General features: G+C 41.8%; 1 protein-coding gene across 1 annotated transcript in view; it reads right to left on the bottom strand.

Annotated features, from left to right (window-relative positions):
• ACE2 (angiotensin converting enzyme 2) overlaps positions 1-7,505 on the bottom strand; it is a 67,682-nt gene extending 60,177 nt beyond the window's left edge. Inside the window, exon 1 of the mRNA XM_089693635.1 lies at positions 7,236-7,505. Coding sequence (XP_089549761.1) covers positions 7,236-7,421 — 186 coding nt within the window. The 5' untranslated portion in view covers positions 7,422-7,505. The remainder of the gene's footprint in view (positions 1-7,235) is intronic.
• Positions 7,506-15,162: the final 7,657 nt, after the last annotated feature.

Raw genomic sequence — 15,162 nt, forward strand, 5'->3', positions numbered from 1 at the left:
TGGTGCACAATCTGGTGCAGCTCTGCACAGAAGCCAATCAGCTTCCAGGTTTTATTGTCAAAGCTTCATTGAGGTTGGAAGCCAACTGGCTACTATGCACAGCTGCACCAGTTTCTGAGTGCATAAGTTTTACTAAATTTCCCCTTATATATCCATTATTTTACTATAGTTCAGCGAGCCTGAAAATATACTGTTTATCTGCCTAGGTACATCACATGTATAGAAGAGTAAGAAAAAAGCCTCTATAAACCTTCTCATTCCATAGCACACTCCCACGTCAGCAGTGTTGGAGCGGCCTTCAGTGCAATCTGTGGTAGATAGGGAAAATAAATGATGACCTGAAATCCTGGAGCTGGGGATCCACTAGCACTACACGCTCCATGTCCAAAAGTGCCAGGGGCAGAATGAGAACAGTCTGGAAGAAAGCAGAGCTACCATCTTCCGGTGTGCTTTCTCTGATCATACTATTTCCAAACTAGCGTGGGGGGGGGGTCATTTACTAGAGTCAATTCTATGGAAACACTGTCCCAAGCTAACTTCAGATATCAGATTCATATAAACCCGACTGGATACTGGATAACTGAGTGCTAATTTAACAATTACTCCATTGCCTATAAACCTCTAAACTCGGTGACAGGTTCCTATTGACACGTTCCTAGGTTAGGCTAGTCAACATAATGAACACATTGACTATATTAATCACCTGTCATAAACATTTCAAGACATTTATGCCCAGTATATATCCAGAAGATTATAGCAACTGAAAGTAATTGAGATTTAGCTCAGCTCTAGAGAGGATCTGAAAAAAAGGAAATGCAGTGAGCGCCCAGGGAGGGAAGAAACAACAGCCACTAGCACAAAAGGACAACTCGCTATATCCTAATAAAAAAATGGTAAAAAGAAAGTGCAGTGCTATAATGAATGACATATAAAAGAAATTGCAGCACTATGGTGCAGCTCTATAATATAAATAGAACCTCCTGTCTCTGGTGCATGAGATCTGTGCATTTCCTTTGCTTACACCTGGCAGTGGATAAAGCTGATCTGCTGGAGGAGTTTTTATTGCTGTTCTTAATGCGCATTAAATATGTGCTTCTGGTGAGTGCATTAGAAGGAAGCATTTTTCACGGGTTCACCTATTCACGGTCAATTTTTGGACACTATAGAAGAAATTGATCATTGGTCATTCAATCATTTCATTTTTCTGTATCATTTATCCGTTTACTCACTTAAGTCACTATTCATATGTTGTCACCATAGCGCTGCAGTATAGCGCTGCACTTTGTTAATTTATAATACCTATCTACTGTATATATTGTCACCATAGCGCTGCAATTTCTTTTATATGTCATTCATTATTGCGCTGCACTTTCTTTTTACCATCTACAGAGGATCTGTTTTCCTGCTAACCTCTTAAATTAGAACTTTAGCCAGAAAATTAAGTTCTGCTAGATCACTTCAGACTGTCCCTTTTTGCCAGTATAGCTATGTAAAACATTAAAAATAAGTGCCTACAGTATACTATTTAAAATCCAGTAATACATTGTCTCACCTTCCTCTGCACATGCTCAGTTGCGTTCTATTTTTCGGCACTGTCCCAAAAATGTAGAGGTTGATCCGCTGACAGCTTGAAGATTACTGCTGCTCAGGGACTCTGGGTTTCAGCAAAATGTCAGCCTCCAGAAAAAGACACCGGAACAATGCTGGAGCCAATTTACAGCACACACTAATTTTGGTAGCATATTCATTAAGGTGGAATGCAAATTCTTTGCTAAAGAACATTATTTTTTTATCATATTGTTATGGGTAAAGTTCCACTTTAAACTGTCAGTACAATTTTGAACTCAATAGAAGCCTCTTTCCAACCTGAAATAGGTGATTAACGTATTTTCTGGCGTATAAGGCGACTGGGTGTATAAGACGACCCCCTAATTTTCCAGTTAAAACATAGGTTTTGGGCTATACTCGCCGTATAAGACTACCCCCCTTCCGAGGCAACACCATTTAAAAACATCAGATTTTTTAATTGAAATGGTTGTGACTTACCGGTACTTAAAATCCTTCAAAATCCTCATGTCCATCCTCTGACATCATAAGTTCATGAATGACATCTTGTGATACATTTGTAAGACAGTCATCATATGGATCAAATACCAAATCAGATTGTTACCGCTGGATGTGCGGTAATACGGTAGCTTCGGGTACATACAGTATACAGTATATACAGCCCGCTGGATGTGCAGTAATGTACATACAGTATAACGCGCTGAGCCAAGCTGGCTCAAAACAAATGTCCCTATGACAGATTAATCTGCCAGCCCGCTGGATGTGCGGTATATACAGTATACTGAGCCAAGCTGTTTCAAAACGTACCGGTACGTCCCTACGGTAATCAGCCCGCTGGATGTGTATGTACGGTATACTGAGCCAAGCGGTTTTAAAACGTACCGGTACATCCCTACGGTAATCAGACCGCTGGATGTGTGTATGTACATTAGCTGAGGCTACATACAGTATACGCTGGGCCAATCACAGTGAGCGATGTATTCTACTAATGAATATAAAGCCTGCTTGGATTGGCTGAGGTTGTGTCATCATCAGCCAACCTCTCTGACTCAGCCAATCCCAGCAGGCTTTGTATTCATTAGTAGAATACATCACTCGCCGTGATTGGCCCAGTGTATACTGTATGTAGCCGCAGCTACCGTATATACACGCATCCAGCGGGCTGATTACCATAGGGACGTACCGGTACGTTTTGAAACAGTTTGGCTCAGTATACTGTATATACCGCACATCCAGCAGGCTGACAGATTAATCTGTCATAGGGACATTTGTTTTGAGCCAGCTTGGCTCAGCACGGTATACTGTATGTACAGTATTACCACACATCCAGCCAGCTTGACCCAAACAAACTCAAGGTTCACATTTTATACTCCGTGTATAAGACGACCCCCAGTTTTTGGGGTATATTTTTAAGTATAAAAAGTAGTCTTATACGCCAGAAAATACTGTATTTGGAACCATAGACCATATTATGAATCACAGTATGCGCTCATGGCAGTTGGGCGCTCTTTTCAAATGCTGTATTTGCTATTCAAACACAAACATGTGTTTTTGTGTTGAATACAAAATTTGACAAGAAAAGACTGCAATTAATCTGTTTTGGATGGCTCTCAATACGACACGCTAAGTGGACACAGCTCAACACAAAGCAGATTAAAGGCAGCCTCTGAACAACCATGTGTACTGATCAATTGACGTCATTAGTCATTAGAACTTTAATGACTTGCATTTATGTGCATCCAGACACAAATCAAAATGCAGGAAAACAATTCTAACATGAGCCCTAAATGGAGACAGGTAAATATAAGTTGAAACTCTTGGTGCTGGCCACACGCATGTATGCAGCTGCTCAGTGGGTGGGCCTTAATGCCAAGTAGCCGCGTATATGCGGCCCTGGTAAAACAACTTACTGTGCTGACAGCATGCTCCCTGTACGCTGCAGCATGGTAGCCAGTGGTGATCAGTAAGCTCTGGATGCATACTTGCGATCTGGAGTTTTCCGGTCATGTAACTGCAGTAACAGCCAATCACAGTGGTCACATGACCCGACTGCCCACCTCTCGGCTTTTAGAACCCCTAAAAGGCTGGGAGGCGGTTGGCACCAAAGAGTTAAAGAGACAGTAAATGATATCCTTATTTTCCCTTACCTCTGTTTGTTAGAATGAGCAGTGCATGTTAGTTGTGGTCACATGCACTGCTCTAAGCACACTACAAGTCCCTTAATCCATAGTCCATCTAGGGAGCAAGAGAGGAGGGTGGCTACATTCCTACATACAGTGGAACCATAGAGAATGATTGTAGCCACCCTCCAGCAGGAGGTCAGATCACAGCAAAGAAAAAGGAATTTGGCTACATTCCTCCATACAGTGAAACCATAGAGAATGATTGTAGCCACCCTCCATCAGGAGGTCAGATCACAGCAAAGAAAAAGGAATTTGGCTACATTCCTCCATACAGTGAAACCATAGAGAATGATTGTAGCCACCCTCCAACAGGAGGTCAGATCACAGCAAAGAAAAAGGAATTTGGAGATTTGGAGGAAGCTGAGAGCAACAGAAGGTACTTTTTTAATTAAAGTGTAACTTTACCTGTAACAACTTGATAAAAAAAATAGTGTTCTTTAGCAAGGAACATATATTCCACATTAATATTTATGCTACCAAAATTAGTCTGTGCTGTAAATTGCTTCCAGCATTCTTGCTGTTTCTTCTTGCTGTAGGCTGCCATTTTGCTGAAGCCCAGAGTCCCTGAGCAGTAATCTTTAGACTGTCAGCAGAGTGCCTAAAAATAAAGCAACTGAGCATGTGCAGTGAAGGACATGTGCTGAGACAGTGTATTACTGGATTTTAAACAGTATAAGCACTTATTTTTAATGTTTTACATAGCTATACCTGCAAAAAGTGATCTAACAGGACTTCATTTTTTGACTAGAGTTCCACTTTAACCCCTTCACGCCTAAGGGTAAAACAAATCTAAATGCCTAAGCATAATTTTGCAACTTTGACATGTGTTAGTAAAGCCATACATATCATCACAACTAATTCCAGGTGAATTATACCTTGCTTTTTTCAGGACAAATTGGGCTTTCATTTGGTGGAAAATAGTAATGGATATCTCCTGAATTTTTTTTTTATTATCAAAGGAAAACTGGCCCAAAATAGTAAAAAAAAATATATTTTTTTATTTAGTTGTGTGTTTCTTGTTACTACCATAACCTACCATCAAAGAACAACCCAAAATAAATTCTCCAGCTCTTGATGTTCGCAGCGATACCATATATATGTATGTTAGTTGTTGTTTGTACCCACAGTACAGCCCAAAAATAATAGTGCGCATTTTGTTTTTGTTTTTTTGTTTTTTTACCTAAAACACGTTGACACTGAGACCAATTTGTTTTTAAATCCTGACCTTTTGACCTTGACCCTGACCTTGGCCCAAACACTAACCCTGGCACTGAACTAGATCAAACCTTGATCTAGGTATTTTTTCTTTATTTTTTCATTTATTTTTTAATATTTCTTTATTTTTTTACAAACATTTTTTTTCTCTCTCTATGCCAGGAGTTAGATACAATGTATCTCTCTTCTCCATTCAAAGAGAGAGAAAAAAACAAGGGGGCCGGACTGTACAGTGACTAATCACTGTGATAGCCAATCAGAGGCTATCACAGCAATCATGTGATCCGGAATCGGGAGCCCCGGGTCCCGATCGTTAGAACGGGACCCGGGGCTCTCAGTGACACCGCGTTCTTTGTGCTGGGAGCACGCCGCGGTGTGATCCCAGCACAAAGACAGGTACGCAAATATGTGGTCCCACGGAAAAAAGCCCAGTTCCGTGAGGCCGCATATTTGTGGTACATTGGCGTCAAGGGATTAAGAAAACATACGTAATGTCTAATTTTTTTAAAAAGTTTAGTGTTACTTTAAGGGCTTGTTGACACTGTGTTCAGTGACTGGCATGTTCTGCACTGGATAAGGACACTCACTGTATGAGCATGTAGAAAACAATTATTTTCAATGTACCTTGTTCAACCAACAATGCTGGTGTGATAAGCCATAAGGTGCAGTGCAAATAAATGCAGGCATGGTGCATTTTTCTGCATTTCACTGGAAGGAACTGCTTATCACCGCACTGCAACACAATGCATTGCACCGCTGTGCAAGGACATGAATGAAGTGTCACTTTGTACACTTCAAATAAAGTTAAAAAAGAAAATGTGCCCATATGCTTCACATCACCTCTTCACCACAACTCACTGCAGGGAAAAATGGACTGCTGCCCACACACTAAAACGGAGCATTTAGTGTGTGGGCAATATAAAAGAAACCTAATGACTGCTAGGCCTTAACTGGACATTAGTGATGAACTACAAAATATAAAGCATAACTAATGCTTAAAGTATAGCTAAAGGCAAAACTTTTTTTCAGTTTTGGATAGAGTGGAGAGGAATTAGAACACCTATTAGGTTTTTATTGATGTCTGTACCCCCGTCAGGGAGATTCAGCCTCTCTATTTGTCCTGTTAACCATTATCATTAAAAGTAAGAGAAAATTCAAAATGTTGGTTTGTTCCCAGAAAGGTAATAAAAGAGGAAATCTTCCAATGGAAACACTAGTTCTGGTGACCTGGGGGACTTCGAGGGATAACTTCCTCTTATTTCCTTTTGTGGCTATGGGACAGGAAGTGAAGATAAATCTCCACAATGGGACATGGATGACTCCCTCCCTTACTCAATCCAAAATGTAAATAAAAGTTTTGCCTATAGTTCTACTTTAATAGACCTCTAGAACTTTGAACTCTGAGAACATGGTACTAGCCAGGCTTCCCCACCATCTGCACCTGCTGTGATGTAGTAAAATACACTAAGCATGCATTAGTCTGTTGGTTAGGCCTTAGCAAGTACATCAGCTTGTACTTGGCATACTCTCAGTTTTTCAACCAAAATTTGGTGGAACCCTGTGGTTACTGTGGGTTCCTTGAGCAATGAAGAGTTTCTAGCTCCCAGTAATCACTGATATTTATATTTTTAGCTGTGTGTAAGGAGTGCATCTTTCCCGCTAGTCAACATTGTAAGACTGTCCTTCTTAATATAAGTGGGTCTTCTCCCACTGACCACCAATGTATGGGAGCACCACACCAAAATAAGAAGGCACTTTTTCACCAATGTAAGTGGCACTACAATTTTTACAGCTGGTGTTTCTTTTCTGGCTATTATTATTAATTGTTCCATTTCATGATTGTTACTGAAACATTTTTTTCTTATAGAGTAGGGGAGCGTTGAAAGAATTATGACATGAAAATTATTTTCAAGAGTTCCTCTATATTAAAAAATTTGAGAAAGGATGCTCTGAGCAATACTGGAATTCAAGAATCCATTGCAGTGTCATCAGTGAACCATAATCCATGCAGACTCTTCCAGCTAACATTTATGTGTTTTGTTCTAAGTCCTAAATTGATGCTATAGGAAGTGATGCCAAACAAAGTTATATGGTCTTTTGATGAAATTGATACAAAGCTTATGGATTGGAATTTACAATACAGCAAAATATGAGCTCTTTTGCACGATACTCAGTGTAGCATACTAAAACTGATTGTTCTTGCCTTGTTGAAACAAACTTTTCAATGCAGTAATCTACCCACAACAGTAATGTATAAAAAGTTTCACGTACCATTTTTTGAGCATTTTCATTAGTGATGTTAGTGTTGTATTCCCATTGTGCTATCGCATATTGATGATAAAGCTTTTCTCCAACAGTCTGAAATTCCTGTAAGAACGCAGTGGCATCGCTGGTTACATCTTGAGTTGAAGACCCAAACAGAGCCAATGTGCAGAGAAGCCACAGAGGACCCCACATCTTCTCCCTGAGCCGAGACTCCCCCAACTGACTGACACTCCTTTCACACGGTGCTGCTGAACATCAGTGTGTGTTTTCAGCCTTTGTACCACACTGCCAAAGGTTCTCTACAGCAATTCAGGAAGTGTTTGTCTTGCTTGGATAAGATGCTTTATTATCATGATACTGTTCACTGTCTTGTTATCACTGGTAGGAGGCAAGGAGAGCAGAATTTTTTTTATATTTCAATAGGAAATCACCTAATAATAACATCAGATGGTATCTCTGAGAAATTGTCTCTCCTATGTTTACCATCAAACAGTTCCACTTGATGAAAGTTAACGATTAGAAGCTTTTTTTTAGCAATTTGTTTTCAGCCAAGTTTTTTCTTTTCATGAAAGGTTGAAGGCATTTGGTTTAACAGCCTCTATGTGGTTTTCCACATTACTGATGTCATACTTTGTTATTACTACTATACCATTATTAACTCTTACTAAACATACATACTTTTAAACGTTCTTACTACACACTTTTTTTTTTAAATAGAAGTCAGTATCAAGAAAGTTTTAACTTAGAGAAAGATTTCAGCAGTGAATAAGGGAGTGCTGTCAGAGATCTGTCCTCACATAGCACAGGACTCTGGAAAATGTTCATCGAACCAAAGACCCATTTGTGTATGAGTATCACATTCCATGGTCACGTGTTTCCCCCTGTAACAGGGCCTCAATTTTTATACTGGGCAAGTGAGCCAATTTCCTTGGGGGATGAACAGGATTATGAAATAGGCACAAATGTTTTATTATTGAGATGGCATTTCAAGCCCTGTTTTTTCTTGAAACCTGCATAAGTGCATTTGAAATGAGCACTAGTAAGGGAATTTAAACATGAATACGTTACACTGAGTTACATCTCGTCGTTTGCATGCAGCAAAGAGAAAGGCATCATTATATAGTGTCTGTCAGCTTCGCACAGCTACATATTAACCAGTAGCCTACAGGGTACTTATACCCCCTTCCTGCCCAGGCCAATTTCCAGCTTTCAGCGCTGTCACAATTTGAATGACAATTGCGCGGTCATGCAACACTACCCATATGAAGTTTTTACCTTTTTGTTTGTGACAGATAGAGCTTTATTTTGGTAGTATTTAATCACCTCTGGGTTTTTTCTTAAACAAACCAAAAACCACTGAAAGTTTTGAAAAACAAATGTTTTTTCTTATTTTTTGTTACAAAATTTTGTAAATAAGTGATTTTCTCCTTCACTGAGGCTGCACTGATGGGCACTGATAGGTGGCACTGATGGGCACTGAGGAGGAGGCACTGGTAGGAAACACTAATGGGAAATGACAGGCATCACTGATGGGCACTGAAAGGCAGCACTGATACATGGCACTGATAGGCGGCACTGACTGGCACTGATAGGCGGCACTGACTGGCACTGTTAGGCGGCACTGACTGGCACTGTTAGGTGGCAATGATGGGCACTGATAGGCGGCACTGATGCGCACTGATAGGCGGCACTGACTGGCACTGATAGGTGGCACTGACTGGCACTGATAGGTGGCACTGATTGGCATTGATAGGTGGCACTGACTGGCACTGATGGGTGACACTGAAAGGCAACTCAGATGAGCACTATGTGGCATTGAGGTGCACTGGTAGGCACCGATATGTGGCACTGATGGGCACTGGCACGAGGCACTGATGAGCACTGACATAAGGCACTGATGGACACTGACAGGTGGCACTGCTGGGGTTACACTGATCATCAGGGCACACTCATCATCAGTGCCCTGATGATCAGTGTACATGTCCCCACCGCGAAAAGCCGATTACTGTCTCTCCTCGCCTCATGAGCTGTCAGCGTGACAGCTCGGGAGGAGACAAATGCCGATAACCAGCATTTCCCTGTTTACATGTGATCAGCTGTGATTGGACACAGCTGATCACATGACCAAGCCGGCATTTTCGGCTCTTTCCGTGATCGGTGATCCGCTGTGTCCGAGGGATCGCCGATCGCCGCGTTACACGGTCCCTGAGCCGCGCATGCGCAGTGAGACTGGGAGGACGTCATATGAACGAGAGAACCACCTTGCGCCCGTCATATTACTATATGGCAGGTGGGAGGTGGTTAAATAGCTATAATGTCAGAAAGTATTGGCCAAGTGCCATGACATCACATGTTATGGAACATCCTTTTTGGGTGACTTCGTGTCACTCACATACCTTTCCGTTGTGTGTAGAAGCCTGAATGGACATTTTCTCATAGAAGGCCTCACTAATGCCTCCCCCTTTCCTCACAGAAATAATGCAAAAAAGTTTGGATTCAATAACCTGGAGGTGTTCCATTGATAATACCTCCTAGATTATAAGCTCCAACGAGCTTCCTCTTGTTTCCTCTTGTATTGTAACTGTAATGTCTACCTTCATTTTGTAAAGTGCTGCGCAAACTGTTGGCACTATATAAATCCTGTATAATAATAATAATAATAGTACCACTAATTTAACCAAAAGTCAAGGACCTTGGAAAAACACCATAGTCCATTTCTATGTTTATTAAATCTTCAGTAAGTCTAATTTCATTTGGGCACACATGATGGCAATCTGCAATCCCATCTCTCTGAGTGTTGACAAGGTTGGTTGGCTGCTGTCAGGGAGAACAAGTGATTGGACAAACTAAAGCTCCTGTCCTATTCACAATTCACTCTTGTCGGAGTGTTTATACACTGTGTGTGTGTTGGCAGGTGCAGTTAAATTTAAGTTGTCACTAAACGGCTCTGTTCCCATTAAAATATGATAAGGGGGAAGTTGTAATTAGGTGTTAACTTCCCTTTTAGGCTCCTTTCACATGTGGTGGACTCTGTTTTCGTTAGCAGGGATCTGTCCACTGCTCTCCTGCTGATTGGAGCAGAGCAGGGAAGATGACAAATCTGTGTCCACTCAGTTTATGCAGAGCAGACATAGACAGAGCCAACTGTGATCTGTGGGTGGCTGGGTGTTAAAGGACTCCGATGTCCGTTAACATCTGATTGTCCTCCGACCCGCCTAAATGGAGGAAAACAGATCCCGTTTCGTTTTTATATCGGACTGAATTAGAGGCAGGGGAAGGTAAACAGACACAAGTTCATTTACACCATAGGGGTGAATAGACCATCTGATCAGGTGCACATGAAAAACTGACGGGTGGACCTGATTGGACCCTTCTAAGAGGCCTTAGGGAAATCCATCCTCTACTGGTGTAATGGGTGTGATTAGAGACATATAATTAGCAGCTGTGAGTGGAACCCAGAATATATGAGGCATGGAAGCCAAACACCCTAGAGATGACAAGTTGTACTTATCTGCAGTACTGATCTAAATGACCCTTTGCAGGGCTGCAGTTCCAGGCAAGGTGGCACAGTGTTTATGAGTAGTAGTGAAAGCCTGGGGAAGTATGTGCCATCTGAGAGCATACCTGGCTGGACAGAGCAATAGAAGGGACATTAGGAAAAGATTGGTATATTAATGAGAGCACCTTGATCTTCCCTGAGTGCTGCGGGTCCTGTGGCTTGGTGAAGGAAGCTGGATGCTGTGGACTTAGTATACCTGGGGAAGTGATCCAAACTCTGTGGTGCATCCTAGAAATGTTATGGAGGTGTAAAGGGAAGATGGCTTAAAAGTTGTGTGCTTGCATTCTGTGCAGAAATTACAGCTACAGAATGTCTATACCTTTGTGTGGCATTCTGCACCGAAGAATTCTAATAGTATGTTAAATGTGAAGTCAGATGTCACAGAAAACTTTTTGGAGGTGTGAAGTTACAGTAAAGTGCAAAGGCAATTTTATGTGTGGACATTCATTCATTAGGGGGATTTCATAAAACTGGAGCAAGCAAAATCTGGTGCAACTATGTATAGAAACCAATCAGCTTCCAGGTTGTATTGTCAGAGCTTATTGAACAAGCTGAAGTTCGAAGCTGATTGGCTACCATGCAAAACTGCACCAGATTCTGAGTGCTTCAGTTTTAGTAAATACGGCCTAGAGCTCTCTCAACAACAGGTGGATGATTGTCCTATGTAAGAAGAAGCGGGGCGGGTACTTGCACAGTTTGGTGCCAACACCTAGCCAGTCATAAGCCCCCTTACATATTCACTTTTTTTGTGTCTCTATTCAGGATATATAGGTATTAATACAGTTTATCCATATATCTGGTTATGATATAATTTCTGTACATGTAGTAGTGTGAATAAATGTGTTGCATAAGTGGTCAGGCTACGTCTGCATAAAACCATGCCCTTTTAAGTCTAAAGGCAGCTTAACATGCCTACGATAAGAGCAAATGACAGATATGATATAATAGTAAAAAATAGGGGAAGAAAAGAGAAATGCTGACTTAATGAGTGCAGTTATTAAATATAGGGGAGAGGAAAGAGTATTTAAGGCCCCCAACAGGGATGCAACTACAAATCATGACACAGTTTTGATGTGCCTACCTGTCAACCTCTTTACAGTCATTGAGCTTAAAATAAAGTATGTGATCAGTGAGAATAGCAGCCAGAGGTGATTTTTAAGTTTTAGAAAAGGTTGGGTAGTGACACCTCATTGTTTATGCCCAAGCTGGATTTGGGCTTTATTCGCTGTTCCGCTTCAAATGATATATCAATATTATCAAATTGTACATTTGACCTTGATGTTGGGATATGCCCCTTGTGCTGCTGTTTTGAAGTGTTCTTCATGTCTGATATGGACAATCCTTGACTATGACAATTTCAATGTTATATCAGAACCATCTACTGTATCTTTGAACCTTGAAAACATTTTCTACAGTTAGGTTTCATCTGTAGTGTTAAACTTAAATTTAACAATGCCGAGATGAAATCACAAATACGTTTACAGGCTTTGTTGGCCCCCACTACATGTGATATAATTTACCCCTTTGATCAGTAAGTTGAAGATTAATTCAAACTTGTAAGCTTTTTCAATGTGAGAATTTAGCCTACTCCTGGTTCATGCAGCTTTACAAAATCTAGGAAGACTTTCCGAGTATATTTGCCCTAGTCACATCACAGATTAGCTCTTCCATCTGTTGGCTCCAGTGTATTGCATCTCATCTCATGGCTAGGGGGAAGGAGAACCATGCTGAGAGGAGAAGGCTGAGAGGTGGACTCTAGGGGAAAGGTGGACCACGTTGAGGAGGTGGACGCTAGGAGGAAACATGCTGAGGCAGGCAGAAGAGACTAAGCTAATTGCTGTGGCAGGAGAATGATGGTGCTGGACAGAGAGTGGAGAAGCTGGTTAGCTGAGAGGGAGAGCGCCTGGGTCGGGAGTCTGTACACAATGGCAGGAGGGCATGGGAGACTGACACTGGGCTTGGGACCCAGATACTAATAGGAGGACTGGCAGGGGGCACAGGACACACTGAGAGGAGGATTGGCTAAAGGGTGAGGGACACACTGACTGACAGGAGGAGCTCCAGCACACTGACAGGAGCTGCAGGCACGCTGTGAGTGAGGGAATGGGATTTATTGATAGGACCAACTGCAGGGGAACAGGGAACTGTGAGGAATAACTTGGAGCAACTTGAGTACTAGGGGTCATTTGGAGTAACTAGGAGTACCTGTGAGTATTTGGCATACCTGGGAGTATGTGGGAGTAATGGGGAGTATTTTGAGGTAACTTGGAGTAATTAGAAGTAACTTGGAGTACTTCAGAGTATTCCTGGTGTAACTTGGATTACTAGGAATAATCTGAAGTACTGAGGGAAACTTGGAGGACTAGGAGTAACTTAGCATAATGGGAAGTTACTTGGCAGTAACTCTAAGTACTGCTAGTATTTTTTAGTAACTCGGAACACTGGGAGTGCTTTGGAGTAACTTGGAGTACTTGGGAGTATTTCAGGGTAACTTGGAGTACTGGCAGTAACTTGAAGTCTTTTGGAGCATTTCAGAGTAACTTGGAGTACTGAGAATAATTTGAAGTACTGAGAATAACTTGGAGTAACTTGAGTATTGGGAGTAACTTGGGGTAACTTGGAAGACTGGGAGTAATATTGTAATACTGGGAGTATTTTGGGAGTAACTTGGTGTACTGGGAGTAATCCAAAGAATAAAGGTATACCACTCAGGCAAACAATCCAGATCAATCCACAACAGGTGCAGGCTCTGGCTCGCCACCACACACGATGCAATAGAAAGAAGGGTCAGACATACACCGGAGGATAGATGAAAATAGTGTGTATTTATTGATCCATAGGACACACAAAACACCAGGATATGAATACAGGACTTGTTAACGCGTTTCACACGATCTCGTGCTTAATCATAATTTATAATTTATGATTACGCACGAGATTGTGTGAAACGTGTTAACAAGTCCTGTATTCATATCCTGGTGTTTTGTGTGTCCTATGGATCAATAAATACACACTATATTCATCTATCCTCCAGTGTGCGGCTGACCCTTCTTCCTTTTGCAGCGTACTGGGAAAAACTGGGGTTAACTCGGAATACTTGGAGTATTTTTTAGTAACTTCAAGTGCCTGTTATAATTTAGAGCACTGTGAGTAACTGGGCGGACTGGGAGTAATTTGAATTAACTTGGCATACCAAATAAGTTTAAAAAAAAACAGATACTGCTTAGATTAGAAATAATTAAGGAGGTTTAACACCAAATTATACAGTATATAGGATTATTTTTTTTTATCCCCATTAGAGCAGTAGGTAAAATGTCCAACAGGATTGGTGATGCGACACAGTGCACACCTTACTCCTAGTAGTACAGTAGTTTGAAGTAACTTGAGGTACTGGGAGTAAATTGGAGCAAACTGGTGTACTAAATTAGTTTAAAAAAAAAGCTGCTCAGATTAGGATTCATTAAGGAGGTTTAACAGCAAATTATAATGAAAAAAAAAATTATCCCCATTAGAGTAGCGGGTAAAATGTCCAATAGTATTGGTGATGCGACCCAGTGCATGTATGCGTTCCTTGAAGAGTAATCTGGAAGCCCAGATCTTGGGTCTAGAGAATCAAGCATCAACAACCTGGAAAGGAGCTTGGATATTACCTAGCAGGTGCTGGCTGGGGCCAGCATAGAGGGGGTGGGTATAGGGAGATACAGGAGCCAGAAGTAGGTAGCTGGGTGACAGTTTGAAGGAGGGCAGGAGGGAAAGCCTTAGAGAGGCTAGTCCTGAGTTGGTACATCACAATAAATATGCCAAGTTGCATAATGTTGGGGATATCAGGTCAGGGGTGGCACGGCTGGAGCAGGTGTCCTCCCTTGCTGCCAGGGGAATTACTTCTTTGGTAAGGAGGGGGGCAAGGCTACAGACAAGGTGAGGCAGATACTGGTGGTAGGGGATTCAATTATCAGATGGACAGATCTGTCACAAAGACCGAGATCGCCGAACAGCACTCAGGTTCGGCATATTGCGCATTGGATGGACAGATTGTTGGGTGGGGCTGGGGAGGATCCAGCTGTCATGGTACAGATTATTACCAATGACCACAGAAGAGAAGGACCTCCAAGGTGGTATTCTCAGACATTACTATCTGTGCCTTGAACCACATCAGAGAGGCAGCAGGAGCAAAGTGAGCTTAACAAGTGGCTGAGGAACTGGTGCAAGAAAGAGGGATTTGGGTTCCTGGAGAACTGGGATGACTTCTCAGATGGTTACCGGCTCTATTGTAGGGACAAACTGCACCTAAATGGGGAGGGTGCAACTCTGTTGGGAGAGATGGCCACAAAGTTTTACAGGGGGGAGGAAACAGATGAAGTTGTAGCCAGCAGT

Source organism: Staurois parvus, unplaced genomic scaffold (assembly GCF_062004578.1).
Source record: "Staurois parvus isolate SC_StPar_1 unplaced genomic scaffold, SC_StPar_1.0 ptg000635l, whole genome shotgun sequence".
Taxonomy (NCBI): domain Eukaryota; kingdom Metazoa; phylum Chordata; class Amphibia; order Anura; family Ranidae; genus Staurois; species Staurois parvus.